The following is a 19,931-nucleotide window of genomic DNA, read 5'->3' as shown; positions in this document are numbered from 1 at the left end:
GACAATAAGTAATCCAAACCTGTCTATCCTTTGCTCATAAGACACTACCAAGTGAACCTTCTCTCAAGTGTCTCCAATGAAATGAAATCCTCCCCGAAATAAAGGGACCAAAACTGCTCATAGTGCTCCAGATGTGGTCCCACCAACACCTGTGCAGCTGACAGTTGGGTTAGTTTACCAGTGCTCGGTGAGGTCTTTACAGAGACAGGGAATAGGGAGAAGTTGAGGATGAACTGGGGGAACGGTTGTTTGGCAAACATGAGACACTCATGTCTGGATCAATTCAAAATGTGACACCTAAAGCACTAACGGAGAATTGAAAACCATTGTAGAGAAAGGGAAAGGAAGATCCGTATGTGGCATTATTGATGGATCATGTCACACCTTAAAATGTGGGTCTCCCCTTTGAACTTCGTCTTCCGGATTTCCTGAGCAATGACCAATCACATCTGAACATTGGAAAGTTGCCAAGCAATACGCAACTCTTATAATCAGTCCTCTCCTGGTAGTTTCTCTGATCCCCATGGAGAATTATCTGCCCAACGTGAGGGGCCAGGAACAAACACAGCAAATGTTAGTGAGACTCAGCAGCTCTGGCAGCACGGCTGTGGAGAGAGAAACGGAGTTAAGGTCTTGAGTCTGATACGACAACTTCAGAACTCAGACGGGTCAGGGATTGGTCAAACCTAGCGAGAAAGCTGCTGTCAACGATTAACCTCCAATTCAGCAATTACACACATTCTATTTTGCTTGACAGCTTTGCAGGATGCTGGACGAAGAACAGTCATACAATTTCAATGCGATAGGCTTCAGCAAACTGAATCAAAATAAAGGGCTTTCGAAAGCATAGGAGGCATAATACTAAAGAAACTAGGGAGATAGAATAGAGAACCAGGAAGAGGCAAAGAGGACAACGAGGAACATTGAACTGGAGGGTAGGGTTACAGGTAAACCTTTCCACTGTGATGTAACGTTGTATGCCCCAGTCTCACCCATGGCGCTGTGATCTCCACCAGTGTAGGGCAAGAGGTCAGGTTTCAAATTCACCCCAGTCAGAAACTCATGCTATTAGTCCCGGTCTGATCCACACTAACCATCGAGCCAACAGAGGCAAACAGTCCCCCAAGTGCCAAATGCTTAGCCATACATACATTTACCTGCATGTTGTAGCCTAGAGCTATGGGTAGTGGTGTTAGAGACTCCAATTCTTTTACATTACTGACATAAGATGACCGTTCTTATTAACTGTCGTTGGCATATATTAAACGAATATACAAGCTGGTGTATGTTGGAATGATTTACAACATCCTGGAACTGTTTGGTCATGTGCTTATGGTCGTCTGCAAGGTGTTTGGTCATGGTCGTCTGCAAGGTGTTAGAAAGGATTCTGGGGGATAGGATTTATGACCATCTGGAAGAGCATGGCTTGATTAAATGCAGTCAACACAGCTTTGTGAGGGGCAAGTCATGCCTCACAAACCTTATCGAGTTCTTTGAGGATGTGACTAGAAAAGTTGACGAGGGTCGAGCTGTGGATGTGGGGTATATGGACTTCAGCAAGGCATTTGATAAGGTTCCCCGTGGTAGGCTCATTCAGAAGGTCAGGAGGAATGGGATACCGGAACTTAGCTGTCTGGATACAGAATTGGCTGGCCAACAGAAGACAGCGAGTGGTAGTAGAAGGAAAATATTCTGCCTGGAAGTCTGTGGTGAGTGGTGTTCCACAGGGCTCTGTCCTTGGGCCTCTACTGTTTGTAATTTTTATTAATGACTTGGATGAGGGGATTGAAGGATGGGTCAGCAAGTTGCAGATGACACAAAAGTTGGAGGTGTCGTTGACAGTATAGAGGGCTGTTGTAGGCTGCAGCGGGACACTGACAGGATGCAGAGATGGGCTGAGATGTGGCAGATGGAGTTCAACCTGGATAAATGTGAGGTAATGCATTTTGGAAGGTCGAATTTGAAAGCTGAGTACAGGATTAAGGATAGGATTCTTGGCAGTGTGGAGGAACAGAGGGATCTTGGTGTGCAGGTACATAGATCCCTTAAAATGGCCACCCAAGTGGACAGGGTTGTTAAGAAAGCATATGGTGTTTTGGCTTTCATTAACAGGGGGGGTTGAGTTTAAGAGCCGTGAGATCTTGTTGCAGCTCTATAAAACTTTGGTTAGACCGCACTTGGAATACTGCATCCAGTTCTGGTCGTCCTATTATAGGAAAGATGTGGATGCTTTGGAGAGGGTTCAGAGGAGGTTTACCAGGATACTGCCTGGACTGGAGGGTTTATCTTATGAAGAGAGGTTGACTGAGCTCGGACTTTTTTCATTGGAGAAAAGGAGGAGGAGAGGGGACCTAATTGAGGTATACAAGATAATGAGAGGCATAGATAGAGTCGATAGCCAGAGACTATTTCCCAGGGCAGAAATGACTAACACGGGTCATAGTTTTAAGCTGGTTAGAGGAAAGTATTGAGGGGATGTCAGAGGCAGGTTGTTTACACAGAGAGTTGTGAGAGCATGGAATGCATTGCCAGCAGCAGTTGTGGAAGCGATGTCACTGGGGACATTTAAGAGCCTCCTGGACATTCATATGGTCACAGAAATTTGAGGGTGCATACATGAGGATCAATGGTCGGCACAACATCGTGGGCTGAAGGGCCTGTTCTGTGTTGTACTGTTCTATGTTCTATGTTAATGTAGTTTCCTTGCCCATCAGGTTATGGACTCCAGATTGAGAGGTGGGGACACTACGCAAAGTGCGACAAGACCTCCTTGAATTTGTTATTTTACATGAAATGCAAACATTATGAAAGTACATGCATTTCAATTTATCACGGGTAATAGGAAACTACTCACCCAATTTGACAAAATAAATTGATCAGAGCCATAAATGTAATTCCTTTGAAATCTGGTAGAAATCTTGGAATTGGGGCAAGGTTTTTTTATTGAGGAGATAACAACAATGAAGTCACTCGATACAAACTCCTGCCAAGTATGGGGGGTGGGGGGGGGGGTGGGGGGAGGATCTGTAAATCTAATTAAGCAATTCATTTTAAACAAATTAAAGAAAATGTGGCATCGATAAATGAAGCAGTATTGGAGCATGCAGCAGAGGCTAAGCTAAGCAGGACATGCAGAGGATGGAAACAATGGCAATCTGGTAAAACGGGCGGTTGCTGTGTGGGGAATATTGAAGTCTCGCATACACCAAGGGCGGCACGGTGGCTCAGTGGTTAGCACCGCTTCCCTCACAGCACTAGGATCTCAGGTTCGATTCCAGCCTCGGGCAACTGTCTGTGTGGAGTTTGCATATTCAGTGTGTGGGTTCCCTCCAACAGTCCAAAGATGAATTAGCCATGCTAACTTGCCCCATAGTGTTAAGTGCATTAGTCGGAGGGAAGTGGGTCTGCTTGGGTTACTCTTCGGAGGGTCTGTGTGGACTGGTTGGGCCGAAGGGCCTGTTTCCACACTGTAGGGGATCTAATTGTTGTTAACTGAAATCATTGATTCAAAATATGATCAGGGCAATATATTCAGCACCATTTTTAACAAGAGCCGTAGTTTTATACCTCTAACAAGGTGCGCGGGGCCACCTCTAGTTGTTATATTGATGATAATCTTGCTTCCTGACAATATTCCTTGTGGCAGGCGGAGAAAAATAATGAAGTTATCAGTTCTAACTCCGTGACACTGGAGATCTACAGGCACACCATACATGAATGACAGGGGGGCATAGCTGCAAATTGAGGTGTGATAGGTTTAAGACAGATGTCAGAGGGTGGTAATGCCCTGCCTGCCAATGTAGTTAACTCAGCCACATTAGGGAGGTTTAAACAGTCCTTGGATAAGCACATGGTAATGATGGAATAGTGTACGGGGATTGGCTTAGATTAGTTCACAGTTCGGCGCAACATCGAGGGCTGAATGTCCTGTTCTGCGCTGTATTGTTCTATGTTCTATAAATGAAGGTACTGCAGTTAACCTATATTTCTCATGAAAAGTTGTGTCTTCTTAGGAATATTTGCAAGAATGGTGAAGAGGTTGAATTCCCCGACATATTTCATATAATCTTCTTTCTTCCCTCTTTGATTGTGGACTGGGCCAGACAACCTGATTATGTACATTGGAAGGTGTGGTCCCCCTTTAATTCAATTTCACGGTTAAATATGAAGCCTTTATTGACAATTATTGCAGAGGGTAAATAGCCCATCGAACCGAAGCTATTGCTCCTTAGAATGGATTATGGACACATGGAAATCCACATGTTTGCACCGTATTGTGAATGTGCTGTATATGACATCGGCTAGTTTGAAGGTCTCAGCTCGCTGGTGAACAATTCTCATTTGTTTGATGATGGTTTGGTTTTAAACCAGCAGCTGGTCCTTCAGAAACAAAAAAAAGTATTAAATATTACTCTTCAATTAAAAAGAAAAGCCCACAGTCTAAAATGTGCAGGTTGGGTGAATTGGCCATGCTAAATTGCCCGTAGTGTTAGGTGAAGGGGTAAATATAGGGGAATGGGTCTGGGTGGGTTGCTCTTCGGAGGGTCGGTGTGGACTTGTTGGGCTGAAGGGCCTGTTTCCGCACTGTAAGTAATCTGAATGTTAATCTTATCTGTACATCCAAGGCACATTGCTGCAGTCACCTGTCACCCACCGGTGCTGTATGTTCAGGCAGCCGTTTCAGTTGGTTCCGGAAATTGCAGTCAAATTACCATTTCAGGCAATGCCCAAATGTTTCAAAAATGTCACACATGTGGATTGAACTGAACCATCACCCACACAGACATCGAATGAGATATGGTCCAAGCAATACCCCAGTCAAAGAGTCCAAATCAAGGAGACCTCACTTTAAGTGGTATACATCTCACAGATGCATAGGAAAAATAAGATTTTCTAAAGTATTTTGTCTGTTCCAAACCCTGTATGTGCACTAATGTAATAGATGAAGGGCAGTTTCAATCTGCTTACGTATTGTTAAAACCAACGTCAATTTAACGGATGCTTGAGGTATGTCTTTCACATATCCTTTGTGACCTGACAGAAAACAATTTGTAACTCAATAAAGTCATGTATCAATTACACTAATCCCTGAAGGCCTAACACAGTGCCACTGTTTGAGATCCAGCGAATCCCAGATATTTGTATTTCATTTCATTTCCAATGGGAGACTGAAACTCATTGGACATGAATGTTCATTGAAGGTACTTGTTAAACAAAATATATCGATACGCCTGCGGAGGTAATGACCTCACGTCCTGATGCGGTGCACTCACGGGTTGTTGCAGAAGTTCCACTCTTTGGTAAACATCGACCTTACACGCAAGTGCCTTGAACCCATCATGAAAATTCTTGGATTCCTCCTCGCGACCCAACTGATAAGTGAGCAATAATATTGAATGATTTATATTCTCTTACTTGTCTCGCAAAGATTAAAGATATTCGGCTATTTGCAGAAGGAAAATGCATACTTTTCGAATTGAAACAGATGGATGAATGTGTTTGTGTCTGTGTGTGGTGGGAGTGAACAAAACATTTTACTTCGATTCATGTATTTAATGCAATTAGAGGCTTTAATCGAAATAGTCTCCTTTTTCATAAAAAAAATCGCTATGTGCTAATTTCTCCGGATTTCATTCCAAAACTAAAACATGTAGCGCTGTATGTTTCTAACGCCCTCCCTGGAAAATTCGTTGGTCAGTTATGTGGGGACGAGTTATCCCACAACGACTCTGTTCACAACGCCAACGTAAAAGGCAATCTATTTCCATTTGGTTTGTAGCCACTAATATGAACATGTTTCAGGTTCAGAAAGCCCCATGTCTCTTGATTAGGGAGTGGATTTTGAGATGGATTCACCAGCACAGGGAATGATGCAGAAATTCAGCAGGTCTGGCAGCATCTCTGGAGTTAAAATTTTGAGTCCTTTTTTTATTTCTTCAGAATGAGTGAAGAGGTTTTGCCCGAAACGTCGATTCTCCCGCTCCTCGGATGCTGCCTGACCAGCACCACACCCTCGACTCTGATCTCCAGCATCTGCAGTCCTCACTGTCTCCTGCTTTCAAAGCTGCCCACCGCGCCCTCCCCCACCCCAAATTAAACACCACTCTGATGTTAATTTGTTTGTGTTTTAACATAGGCACCGTCCTACCGCTTTTATCGGAAAACAAAGTGGTGAAAAAAGGGGGAATCGCTGATGTAATGTGTTCATTGAACGCAGATGAGGGGGTATATTGGTTCCAACAGCCCCAGGGTTCCAAGCCGAAGTTCTTGCTGTATGTAACAGGCGCGGGAAAAGTGAAAGCTCTGACCGAATCCGACAAATACAATGCAGCGAAGTCATCCACCAAAGTGTCCCTGACGGTCAAGAATTTTCAGAAAGAAGACGCGGGGAAGTATTACTGTTTCATGGTCAAGAACATGGCCATGCGTTTTGGGGATGGCATTGAGCTGTATTTTGAAGGTCAGTAAGGTTAAATTATTGATTATAACCCCACGGCTAATTCTACTTTAGTAAATTTTCCCTTTAATATTTCACCACCCGTGGGTACAGCCGGACATTTTAATATTTTAATAGATTACTTCGATTTATGCTCATTTTCATTACTATAGTTTTTTTTTAAAGCTATTATTAAACGCACGTCTCTTTTTAATTTTGGTTGGTTAAATCCAGAGGTTAAAACTACACCAAAACCAACCACCGTGCCCTCCACGACGCAAGCAAAACCGACTACGCAGGACAGCAAAGGGTCTACTCAATGTCATTCAACTCAAAGAGGTACTCGTCAAGGTGGGTCACACGATCAAGGCGACGCGAACTTTCAGAACAGTCTCCAGAGGCACCTTTCAAGCCCTGGTTCCTCTGATTCAGACACTGTGTCCGGCTCAATGCCAGTTTGATGGATCCTCCTGTCGCCGGACAGAGGCCATTCAGACCACCATTATCATCCTTTCCCACAATAATCCAGCATTGTTTCCTTGTTTTGTCTATCTCTGTGCACCAAATATCGACTGTATTTAAAAACCCCTTAAAATGCGAAGCATCACATCTCAAACATTTCTCACGACGAATCATTAGTTTCCAGAAATCCCTTGGGGGTGGGTGGGGGAGGGGAGTATGGAAGGAGGAAATCACCCAATCGTTCAAAACGTTTTTATTTATTTTGGAATCAGTCCTTAGCGTGTGGGTGTCGCTGGCCGGACCCACGTCTAATTACCCTGGAGGAGACAGCGGTGAGTGTGGTGCTGGAAAAGCACAGCAGGTCAGGCAGAATACGAGGAGCAGGAAAACCGACGGTTCAGGATGAAGGGCCTTTGCCCGAAAAGTCGATTTTCCTGCTCCTCGGATGCTGCCTGACCTGCTGTGCTTTTCCAGCACCACTCTGATCTTATCTCTGAACAGGGTCAGCACCATTCTTAACCCCAAAGGTAAAGTGAAACTTTGGTGGAGTGAGAGACGAGCGTCTCTCTCTCTCTCTCTCTTCCTCCTCCCGCTCTGCTTGCTTGTAGCGGGTGCTCCTCTGATGTGTAACTTTATCAGTTCAGTCCCTCGCCCCTACCCACTATTCCCTGAAGAAAGCGTTGCCGCTTCTTGAAAGGTGGTAATCTCTCAGAATTCGCCCTGGGCGTTCACGCGGTCAGTGGTGGCGCCCAGTTTAACAGTTCACACGCCTTCAGCTCAAAGCAGGCGCTGGAGTTCCCGTTAACCCTGGCAGAGGGTAATTCCAGACCAGTGAAAGCCGGTCCGATTTCAGGGGAAAGTATCTTGCTGTTTAACCATGTATCCTGGCGCCGGATCCTTGGGAAATTTAGTGCCTCAATCGTTCTAATCATGATTCTAATCATATCGCCAAAAGAGAAAATGCTGGAAAATCTCAGCAGGTCTGGCAGCATCTGTAAGGAGAGGAAAGAGCTGACGTTTCGAGTCTAACTGACCCTTTGTCTAATTATACCGCAACCACCTTCAAGATCATCAAACCCTGCGCTAGATTTGACTGTGGGAGCATCGCCACCCCTTTCACACAAAGCTCATGGTTTTAAGTGTGAATCTCCAACGGGACGAACATCACTGCAATGGGTTTCTCTGTACACTTAACAATGGAATTCCGCAATGAATTCCTATCCAACAAGATGCACAGTTAAAGGTTTAAACACAGCGGGTTTGAATTTAACATTTCAGTTGGAAGATATAATTAAGTTAATGGCGGAAGGAGGTTAATCCGTGTCTAAATGCTGGAAATTTCTGTCACTTTGTGTGAATTTTACCCGCCAGAATAGCCGGGGTAATTTGTCTAAATTTATCAAACTGATCGGGGGCAGGGTGGGGGGGGTTCTGCCTGAAGCTGAGAACAGGCAGCGTCTGCTTCTGGTGTATAATTCACTTCTAATATCCTGGACTATCGGGTTTCTAACTGTATATGTTTACTCCTGTTCTTCCTGGGCATCTTACGGTAATTTCCAATGTTAAATCCAATCATTCTCTCTAAACTATTATTCTATTTATCGAAATTTTTATTTGCTCGCTCAACCGTGTGTGAATTTTCGGCACATTTGCCTTGGCATTCACGTAACAAGTCATGTGCTGTGTTTACATAAGTTCCCTGTTCTGTTTCATTTCAGGGAACACCGAAGTTCCAATGAGCTGCCACCTTATTATCTGGGCTCCTCTGACTGGCGCCGCCGTCCTGCTGCTCCTCGCACTGACCTGTGTCTCCATTGCTTATTGCAGAAGTACATTTTTCAAATCTTTCTCATTTCAGAAAAATTGCCAACTTAACCTTGTAGCTATTAAATCGAACCTGATTGAAATGCGCGCCTACTAAGCTGTATTTGTTTTCCAGGGCCACGCCGGAGACGCTGTCAACATCAGTTCAGAAAGAGGTCGGTGTTACGCTTGGTTCGTTCACAATAAAAAGACAATCCGGTTTGCAACACGAGAGAGTCGCTTTGATGTAACATCTTGCCACATCTCTGAGAAAGGCAACATAGCGACTATTAAATAGACAAGTTGGCTGCGGGTGGAAATGGCTATACTGCACAAGGAGTTCCATCTCTATGGTGTTAGGAAAGCACAGAGTGGAATTCTTTAATTAGCTTAGCCCGGTAAAGAATTCTATGAAGTGTTATAACGTTAAAAAATCACACAACACCAGGTTACAGTCCAACAGGTTTAATTGGAAGCACTAGCTTTTGGAGCGACGCTCCTTCATCAGGTGATATCACCTGAATGCACATTTTATAAAAGCAGCACTGGAGAATTCTCTGGTCTAATTCGCCCTGGGGTGGGTGAAAGGAGAGGGAGGGGAGAGGAGGAGGAGGCTCCGAAAGATAGTGTGCTTCCAATTAAACCTGTTGGACTATAACCTGGTGCTGTGTGATTTTTAACTTTGTACACCCCAGTCCAATACTGGCATCTCCAAATCGTGAAGTGTTATGTCTTGGAGAGGGATCAAAGCTGACAGCTGATGGACATAAGTTTTGGAAACAATAAAAAGGGAAGTCGCAGGTAACCCACATAAGCTAAGAACCCGATGGCACAGGAAGAGACCATTCGACCCATTAAGACTCCAACAGCTCACTTGTACAACGAGGTGATTGGCAGCCAATCCGCCACTTTAAGCGTGCATTCACAGAACCACAGAGTTCCTTCTTCAATGAGTGCAACGTAGCAGCATTATGTATCACGGACAGGATTCACTGAAACAACTCATTAAAGATTCAACAGCACCATTCAAACCCAACGACTATCACTACCCAGAATATCAAGGGCAGCTGAATCATGGCGGGGCCAACACCAATAAATTTCCTTCGAAGTCCCAAATGATTCTGAGTTAGAAATAGGTCTCTAAGCATCCTCTCAGAGGGTCCGCACACGCTGATCAGCAAGACGGAATTATTGACCTCTGATTCCAGAAGCCCTTAAAACGCAGGGACCTCGGAAATCTACATGGTGGCTAGTTTGACATTCGTTCATCAGTGCTGAATCCAAATCCTGGAAATCCACACCTAAAATCACCTTTGGAGTCCTTCTACATTATAGCATCAGTTTTAGATGCTCATTGTCACCTTCTGAAAAGCAATTGCGACAGGCAATGAATTATAGCTCCTTGTGAAATGCCCACTTCCCATTAATTAATAAACACATTTCAAATTAAAATTGATTCAGTTGAAAAATATCTAATTAGAAATCATTGACTTAAACATTAAGTGTTTCTCTTGTGCCAGATATTGACTGACTTGCTGATTAGTTCCAGTACTTGCCGTTTTGATTACAGATAATATCTATCTTGTTTACAGTTTTCAGTTCTCATACACCACATTGTTTAAAAATGATTTTTAAAAATCATTTCAAATACCCTGTTTTAAAACAAAACCTCAAATCTATTCGTGCAAGATGAAGTAGCATATTTTAGAACGATTAATAATACCCAGAAGACTTTTAATAAAGGGAAGAAACATAGTGATTTTGACAGAAAGATTGTAAATTATCTTGCTAGGCTTTATACAAAAGGACTTTGCATAGAAAACAGGGATATATTAAGACATTGATTAAATTGGAGTTTCGAGTCTGTTTTGGTATTGAGCAAACTCACTGAGAGGTTACAATTTAGAAGGCAACAATCATGAAGAAAGATTTTGAGGAAGGTTTTAAAGCCAATTAGGGAAGTAGCAAAGCACAAAGACTTAAAGTGGAAGTTCCTGGTATAGGACTTAATCACCTAAATGCTCTTAATCCAACTAAAACTGCTTAGGAAGGGAAATGTACAAGAGCCCAATGTCAGACGTTATTAGGATGTAAAGTAAGTACAGGACTGGAAGTGACCACAAAAGTCCTACAAGAAATTTTAAAATGATGGCATGGATTTTGAATTCAGTGCATTGAAAAGTAGAGGTAATGGAGGTAGCAAGGACAGAACTGATGAATGAATGGGACTTTGTACAGAACAGATTGTAGTTGCAAGTGTGTTTAACTGGATCTGATAAGTTTAAGAAAGAACCTAATTGTGTTTTTTTAATATTATAAATTCTTATAGAGAACTAAGATAGAAAAAATGCACTTAGTGATGGTGAATGATTAATATAGAAATATAGAGTCAGGATAATGATGAATATAGGAATGTACTTTAGAGTTAGGATTCACAAGACCAAAAATAATGCACAGAAAAAGAAAAGCATTTACTTCATCAATCATTCCACAAACCCTATTAAATCTAATTCATCTAACCTTGGGAGGAAACGTTTGTTACATACTGCTGTTCATTTCAACGGTGTTCAAATGAAACTCCATAATATCTATTCTCATAACTCATTGTTCAACTCTTGCCAACTGTGTTCCACAACCAAACTAAATCACCTTCCCTTCACCCAGCCACAAGGGCAAAATATGGGCTCTCTGATGGGCTCTCTTTCATGGGATCTCTGATGTTCTCAGTCTGTTTTGCTGTGTAGAAATCATATACTTATTCAGATTTTGTTTTTGCAGTGTTCAATATTTCATAGTCTGTTAGAAATGTTGATGGTAGACTGTCAGATGTTTAGATTAAGTTTTTATTAAAGCACATAGGAATCCTGACTTTCAATTCCTATCTTAAGCTCAAATGCCATTGTTAAACTGAAGTAACAAGACTTTGAGCTGTGCACTGACGAATAGATTGGCAGAGACCAGAGACATCAGTGGTCCATTAATGAGTTTAAGTTGAGTTTTTAGTGTATTTATTTCTAGTTGTTTTATATTAATTAAACAGATATATTTATTTCAGAAAATATTCACTTAAATTCACTGTTCCATTATTCCTATTTAAATATTTCAGGAATAGACCTATGCCAATACTTAATTCAGTTTTCATAAAGATATTTACTAAATTATGACATAAGTATTTAAAATACATGAAATACATCAGTCACTAACTTTATTGAACAAATTTTCTATATCTAACTATAAGTCATAATTGTTCTATAATCTAGCCATTTCTTTTATTGGCAGGGGACATTTCAAAGCCTACATCAGCTATGACAGCATAACATATTCAAGAAAAATAATTGCTGCTTCTTACATTAACATATTTCTTAATTCATTATAGACCAATTGCTGAAGAAGATAGAAGACCACAAAACAGATACCTTTAACAAGTATGTACTATACTTCAATGAAGGAAAGAACCAAGTTACTATGGCACAAGTTATGATCTTAGTATTGCATAAATATACTATTAGTGCAGCAAAATATGTCAAGCTTTGTGATTACTTAAGAATGAGTCAAATAGACTCTATATACCCATTTAACAATTTTAATTGTAAAGTGCTTGTAACACCATAAAATATCACAATGTTCTTCACTGAGTGATAGTTAACTGATCAAATGTATAGTCTAAAAGATAGGTATTGAGGATTTTAAAAGGGAAGGAGTAAGACAAAGAGATTTGGAGTGGGAGTTCCTGAGATGGGACCTCGATAACTAAATCTGTGATGGCAATTAACAATGCTGAGGAAAGGGAGTATACAAGAACTCAATGTCTGAGATTATTGGGATGTAAACTAAATATAAAGCTGAAAGTGACCACAAAAGTTCCAAATTAAATTTTAAAATTAGATTGAGAATTTTGAATTCAATGCATTGAAAGATGGAGATGATTGAGATCAATAAGAACAGGTTGTGGGTTGCAGAGTATTAGACAAGTTGGAGTTCAGTATGGGAAGAAGTCCAGGATATGAAACATGAGTATGTCTGTGAAGTCAACCTATCAAGATATAAAAATATATTTAAATTGTAAAGCCCTTGAGATTTGTTGGAAATTGATATAATTAGAATAGGGTAGTAGAAGTATGCTGCTTTACTGATAAATGGGACAAAGTTGAGCTCAGGTTGTAGTAGAAAAATAAGTTTCGACAGTTTATTTCAACTTAAGTAAATAGTAAGGTAGATGGTTGAAATCAGAAGAATTTATATAGGATCAAGAAGACTCCCCCTTCCCCAGTGTTAACTGTTCCAAATTCCCTAGGAAACTGCTTACTCCTGTTATTTGGATCTTCCCTTCCAATAGGCTTTGATCTCAATTTGCTACCTTCCTAAACTCCATATTATTTAAAATCTTCTTGAGGAGTCCTTTTTTTTAATTCTTGCATGGAATATAGGTATCACTGGCAAGGTTGACATTTGTAGCTCATTTCTGATTGCCGCTGAGCTGATTATCTTTCTTGGCCATTTGAGAGGGCAATTAAGAGCCAGCCAAATTTTGTTGGCCTGGAGTCATGTGACTGAGTAAGGAGGGTAGATTTCCTTCACTGAGTGGAAGTTCCTGTCAGTGAATCAGTTTTTATGTCAATCACTTTTTTTAAAATTCCAGATTCTATTGAATTCAAATTTTACCTATTATAAATTCAAATCCATGTGCACAGAACATCAGCCTGGGGCTCTGGATTACTAAAGCAGTGACAACACCCTAACCCTATTACCTCCATTCAATGTATTACTTTGTCAAAAGATTTCTGATAGTTCATGTACACCACATGAATACTTTTATATATTTCTCCAATAGGTCATATCTATCACCTCCTCAAAGAGTTCTGTCAGACTTATCAAGCATAATCTCTTGTCTGAAACCTATGTTGGCTGTTTGTAATTATGTTTTCTTTGTGAAATAATTTAGCCATTTAAAAATCTTTATTAAAGATTGAAAAATATTCTCAACCCCAGAAGCTAACTTAACTGTTCTGAGATTAGCTACTAGACTTAAGCACAACTTTAGGGAGGAAATTCTAGGATTTTGATGCACTCACAGTGAAGAATGACAATATAGTAGTCCCCCCATAACCGCAGGGATACGTTCCAAGACCTACCGCAAAACCCAAAACCATGAATCATCATGAACCAATTCATTTAAATGGGAAATTTACCTTCCCGGCAGCCCCCTGGTCCTTGGTTCTGGAATGCTCTCTGTAATGTGTTCGGCCCATGGAAAACTGCAGGTAACAGAGACTGCGGAAACCAGACCCGCGGATACAGTGGTCAGCCTGTATAATTTTAAGTCAAGTCATTATGTGACTTGGAGGGGATTTCTGTAAGATAGTGTTCCCATGCATCTGCTGCCCTTATTCTTCTATGTGGTAATGGCCTCCATTTAGGAAGGAGTTGTTGAAGCAGCTTTGGTGTATTGCAGAAAATGACACATATTCCTGTCAATGTGGTTAGAACTGAAGGCAGTGAAAGTTTTAATGTGGTGGATGCAATGCTAGTCAAGAAGGCTGCTTTGTCCTGGAGGTGGTTGAGCTTCTTGTGTGTTGTTGGAACTGCACTCATCTAGGCAAAGGGATAATATTGCAATACACTCCTGACTTCTGTTCTGTCGGTAGTGGCAGGTTTTGGGGAATCAGATGTAGGGGTAGCCATGGCGCTTATATGGCTTGTCCAGTTAAGGCTCTAGTTAACAACAATACCCAGGATGTTGACAGTGGGAGATTGTGTGATGGCAATGTCATTCAATGTCAAGAAAGATAGTTAGAATCTCTTGTCAATGACACCTTTTGTAACTCTGCTGATGATTGAGAGCAGGTAGTTATTTGCTGGATTAGATTCCTTCTGTTATTTGTAGACGGAATGTAGCTGTACAATTCCACAATGTTGTAGCTGTAGTGGAGGAGCTTTGCTAGGGATGGATCTAGCCTGAAGCATAGGTCTTCAGAATTTCTCTCAGATGTTGCCAGGATCAATAACAATTTTGTCTTTATTGTTGTATTAATGTCTTCAGCCATTTCATGCTGTCATCTATATTGAATTGAATTGGATGAAGATCTGTAATATTTGACATCTCAAAGAAGTCAAAATGGATCATTCTCTTGGCATTTCTGGTTGAAAATATTTGCAAATGCTTCAGCCGTGTTTCTTTTGCACCAAGTGTTGGTCTCTCCCATTACTGAGGTTGGGAATGGTTGTGGAGACCATGCACCCAATTAATTCTCCACCACCATTCACACCTCAGTGTCACAGAACTGAAGAATTCAATCTGATCTGTTGATTGTGAGATACTTCACTCAACCTATAACATGCTGCTTCAGCTATTTAGCATGCTATGCAATAGTCCTATGTTGCAGAGTCACCAGGCTGGTACTTCATTTGTAAATATACCTGATACTGCTCCTTGAATACTTTCCTACAGTCCTGATTGAACCAAAATTGATCCATTGGCTTGATGGGAGTGAGGGACATGCTGGGCTTTGAGGGTACCAACTAGTGAATACAGTTGTCTTGCTGGTACCTCATGATGATGATTTAAAAGCCTGAGTGAGACTTAGTTTTGTTTACTAGACATTTTCTGAATCTATCACATTTAGCACAGTGACAGTCATGAACAACATAATGAAGGTAGTCCTCAGTGAGAAGGCAGGACTTGGTCTTCTCGTACCAATGGACTTATCAGCCAAGATTGAATAGTGGAACAGAGTCAATGGATCGAATGGCCTAATTCTATTCCTATATCTTATAGTCTTATGGACTTACAGATGCTTCTACATTTGTAGGTAGGTGAGTATATAGTCAAATATGTTTCACCAGTTCTGGTTGGTCTGAGTTCTTCCAGAGCACCTTGAGGAAACCCATGCAGACACGGGGAGAATGTGCAAACTCCACACAGATAGTTTTCCAAGCCGGGAATCAAACCCGGGTCCCTGGCACTATAAGGCACCAGTGCTAACCACTGAGCCACCGTGCTGTCTCCTCACCACCCCCTGCCCCCCCACCCCCACCCCCACCCCAAGGTATGACTCTGTGGGTATGCTTATATCAGACTGTTGGTTGGGTAGAATGTGAGACTTCTGTCTAAATTGATGGATTGATTGCTTTCTTTATTGATCTTTGCATTCAATGTAGGAGTTGGGATGTCATGTTGTGGCTGTAAAGGACATTAGGTAGGCCATTTTAAATTCTGGCCTCCCTGCTTTGGGAAATATGTTGTTAAACTTGAAAGGGTTAATAACAGATTTACAAGCATATTGTCAGGATTGGAGGTTTGAGCTGTAGGGAATGGCCAAATAGACTGGGATAGGTTTATAAAATAATGAGGGGCATGGATAGGGTAAATAAACAAGGTCTTTTTCCCAGGGTCGAGGTGTCCAAAACTAGAAGGCATAAATTTAAGGTGACAGGGGAAGATTTAAAGGAATCTCAGGGGCAATGTTTTCATGCAGAGGGTATGGAATGAGCTGCTAGGAGAAGTGGTGGAGGATGGTACAATTACAGCTTTTAAAAGGCACCAGCCTGGATATATGAACAGGAATATGGGCTAAGTGCTGGCAAATGGGACTAGATTAATTTAGGATATCTGGTTGGCATGGACCAAAGGGTTTGTTTCCATGGTGTACATCTCCATGACTCTGTGTGTATTTTATTATAAATACTGCGATAAGTGTTAAATTACGAGTGAAAAAGTGAAAATTATAAGTGAAAAAAATTGGCATAAGATCCAGTTGTCAGTCAGAAAAATGTTGCAATGTGAATTGGGCTGGCTGTATCTTTGTAATTTGCAGGGTCCAGGTAGATTGCCAGCCTTCTACCCAATTGTTTCCCTTCTTCCACTTCTGCACAGTGGTTTGATTAGTAATGTCTTGCTGGCCTTTGAGAGGCAGGTAAGTTGGACAGACAATGTAAGGATGGCAGATTTCCTTCTGTGAAGGATATTAATGAATCAAATTGATTTCTAAACAACCCAATAGCTTCGATGATCATCGCTTTTTATTGGAATTTTATGGAAGAATAGGATTAAAATTAAATTCCCTGAAATATTAATCAAGGCACCAGTAAATTGATGTGACCATCTTATGTACCAGTGAAAAGTGACCATCCTTTTAATTGAAGCATCATTTTGCAGGGGACACCTTGTATAAAGTGAGCCACTCTCGAAGTTGCAGATACAGTTTGTCATTTATCCTTCTCGGGGTTAGAAACCCAGGGTCTGGCTCATGCTACTGTGCCTGGGATATGGGTTTCTGGCTCACTTTGTTACTGCATGAACACATTGATTAAATTATGACATCTTTCCATGTTCCAGGTTCTTTCCGGAAAATGTGTGTGATCCATCCGTGGATTATCAAACCTTCTGAGAGATAAATGATGCTGCACAGGAGTGACTACGTACTTTAGCGTGCCTTTTTATTTTGCACAACACCCATTCAAATTGCCCCTTTCATTGTTTAGAACATTGCTGTAGCTGACAGAAACTAATACGTGACACGTCCTGCGTTTGGGAAGATATTAAAAAGTGGCGACTGATCTAAATGTAAACTTGTCCTTTTTTCAATATCTGTGTTCTGCAACACTTCAACCCACAAGGATGAAGCTACAGTTTCACCTGGTATCTTTTTGATACTTTTCCCAAACGCCCGGTTGAAATTGGAGGATGAAAGCTGGGCTCTCTATCGGTGTCCTGGTGATCCAGTCTTGCCAAAGCCACCAGTTTCATCCCCATGAGCAGAGTAGCTGAGTGGGGAGTTGGGGGTGGGGTTCAGCTGTGCAAAGGAGGACTTAAACTTAGATTAGATTAGATTAGATTAGATTAGATTACAGTGTAGAAACAGGCCCTTCGGCCCAACAAGTCCACACCGACCCGCCGAAGCGAAACCCACCCATACCCCTACATTTACCCCTTACCTAACACTACGGACAATTTAGCATGGCCAATTCACCTGACCCTGCACATCTTTTGGACTGTGGGAGGAAACCGGAGCACCCGGAGGAAACCCATCTGACTTCTTCCAATCTGACTGTGACCACAGCCTCCCAAATGGAATAGAAACCAATTTTTAAAGTATTATTTATTCACAGGATGTGGGCATCGCTGGCCAGGCCAGCATTCATTGCCCAGAAGGCAGTTAGAGTCAGCCACATTGCTGTGGGTCTGGAGTCACATGTCATGGAGTCATAGCCATGTACAGCATAAAAACAGACCCTTCAGTTCAACTTGCCCCCTGACCAGACATCCTAAATTAATCTAGTCCCATTTGCCAGAACTTGTCCATATCCCTCTAAACCCTTCCTATTCATCTACCCATCCAGATGCCTTTTACATGTTGTAATTGTACCAGCCTCCACTTTCTCTGGCAGCTCATTCCTCATACGCACTACTCTTTGCCTGAAAAAATTGCCCCTTAGGTCTCTTTTATATCTTTCCCCTCTCACCCTAAACCTATGCCCTCTAGTTCTGGACTCCCCCACCCTGGGGAAAAAATATCTTGTATATTTACCTTATCCATGCCCCTCATGATTTTAGAAACCTCTAAGGTCACCCTTCAGCCTAACATGTAAGCCAGACCAGGTAAGCTTGGCTGATTCCATCCCCAAAGGACCTTAATGATTCAGATGGGGGGTTTTCCACTGACAATTAACAATGGATTCATGGTTATCATGAGTCACTTAATTCCAGAATTTTTACTGAATTCAAATTCCACCATCAACCATTGAGAAAGCCGAATCCAGACTCCCAGATTGTTAGCCGAGTTTCTGGATTAATAGTCTCGCGATGATACCTCTAGACCCTTGCCTACCCTGATTGAGATTTCAAAGACCCGTGTGTGGGCCAAAATCGAGTCTATCAGTCCCTTTCTGCACACAGCCATGTCATTAGAGAGAACCTTCAGAGAGAATTTGTTGCAACTATGTGTCGAACAAAGAAATTCAGTTCGGGTTTAGGATTTAAGATTAAAGATCAACCAATTGTTTACACGCAACACTCTCCAATACTGGAACTTCCGCATCCAGTCCGAGCGTACACGAAGATTTATGAATTATTTGACTACTTTTTCAATGCTTTTTTACTGGAACATTTTTGTTTAACTTGGGAAGTCCTGTGTTTATTCCCTGTATTTTCCCCTCGATGTCTGTCGAGTTTGGACTATTTTGCTAACCTGAAGTGAGTCGAATGTAGCTTTTGTGTGTGTGTGAGAGAGATATTAAACATTGCAATCAACAACACCCTCGCTCAGGCTTGTCTTTGCGTCGCTTCAGAAACCGCAGCAGATGAGTGGCCACAGCTCTGAGCACATTCTCGCAAATAGTTGCATTGGTTCCTGCAGAGATATAGATGCTACCAACCTCGTCAAACAAGACTGAGTTCCTTCGAGCTAGTTATGTGGAGGGGCAGGGTCGCCTCCGGTTTAATAATATACACACAGCGAACCTGCTCACCCGGGCGAACACTGCCTGATTTTATAAGCGCTTCTCAGTCCTATCCCTTTTGTTTAGAATCTTAACTCAAAAATAAATAATCCATCAACTGCAGATTTGGCGTTGCAGTGAGATACGATCTTGCTCGGGGTGGGGGGGGGGGATTACCTGAGTCTAGATCAGAGTGGTGCTGGAAAAGCACAGCAGGTCAGGCAGCATCCGAGGAGCAGGAAAATCGACGTTTCGGGCAAAAGCCCTTCATCAGGAATAGAAGCAGGGTTCTATTCCTCCACCACTTCCTCTGGCAGCTCATTCCATACACGCATCACACTCTGCATGAAAATGTTGTCCCTTAGGTCCCTTTTAAATCTTTCCCCTCTCAACCTAAACCTATGCCGTCTAGTTCAGAACTCCCCACCCAGGGAAAAGACCTTGTCTATTTAGCCTATTTATGCCCCTCATGATTTTATGAATAAATGGGAGAGCCTATATATTTAAAGTGTGTCACCACACCCCCTGCCCCCCCCCCCCCCAATTCCCCCACCCCAGCCAATACTAGATTCCCCACAAGGGGAGATTTCCTCTCAGCATCTACCAACTCCAGCCTCCTCAGAAACATTCCAATAAGATCACCTCTCATTCTACTAAACCCCAATGAGAATAGTCCCACCTGCTCAATCTTTCTTCCGAAAACAAGTCCTCCATACTAGGAATCAGGTAAGTGAACAGTCTCTGAACTGTGTCAAATGCAAATATAGCTTTCAGCCAGGTCACCAAAAACTGT

At 41.9% G+C, this 19,931-nt stretch overlaps 1 protein-coding gene across 1 annotated transcript; it reads left to right on the top strand.

The window, feature by feature from the left end:
• Positions 1-5,088: 5,088 nt before the first annotated feature.
• Positions 5,089-18,955, top strand: LOC122556617 (T-cell surface glycoprotein CD8 alpha chain). Its single transcript, XM_043703568.2, has 7 exons — positions 5,089-5,379; positions 6,137-6,460; positions 6,671-6,787; positions 8,617-8,727; positions 8,838-8,877; positions 12,078-12,126; positions 17,037-18,955. Exons 1-6 carry the CDS (start codon positions 5,259-5,261, stop codon positions 12,121-12,123), a joined length of 759 nt encoding a protein of 252 aa, XP_043559503.1. The 5' UTR covers positions 5,089-5,258; the 3' UTR covers positions 12,124-12,126; positions 17,037-18,955.
• Positions 18,956-19,931: the final 976 nt, after the last annotated feature.

Source organism: Chiloscyllium plagiosum, unplaced genomic scaffold (assembly GCF_037043375.1).
Source record: "Chiloscyllium plagiosum isolate Xiang-an unplaced genomic scaffold, Cpla_swu_hap1 HiC_scaffold_1, whole genome shotgun sequence".
NCBI lineage: Eukaryota > Metazoa > Chordata > Chondrichthyes > Orectolobiformes > Hemiscylliidae > Chiloscyllium > Chiloscyllium plagiosum.
The sequence above is the reverse complement of the archived record's forward strand: the minus strand, read 5'-3'. Positions and strand labels throughout refer to the sequence as shown.

What these genes read in the sequence shown, in the direction of transcription:
- LOC122556617 (XM_043703568.2), top strand. Translation starts at nt 5,259, where the DNA reads ATGCGGTGCACTCACGGGTTGTTGCAGAAGTTCCACTCTTTGGTAAAC. An exon ending in CATTGAGCTGTATTTTGAAG is followed by an intron (nt 6,461 to 6,670) that starts GTCAGTAAGGTT and finishes GGTTAAATCCAG; the next exon opens with AGGTTAAAACTACACCAAAA. An exon ending in CTCCATTGCTTATTGCAGAA is followed by an intron (nt 8,728 to 8,837) that starts GTACATTTTTCA and finishes TTTGTTTTCCAG; the next exon opens with GGCCACGCCGGAGACGCTGT.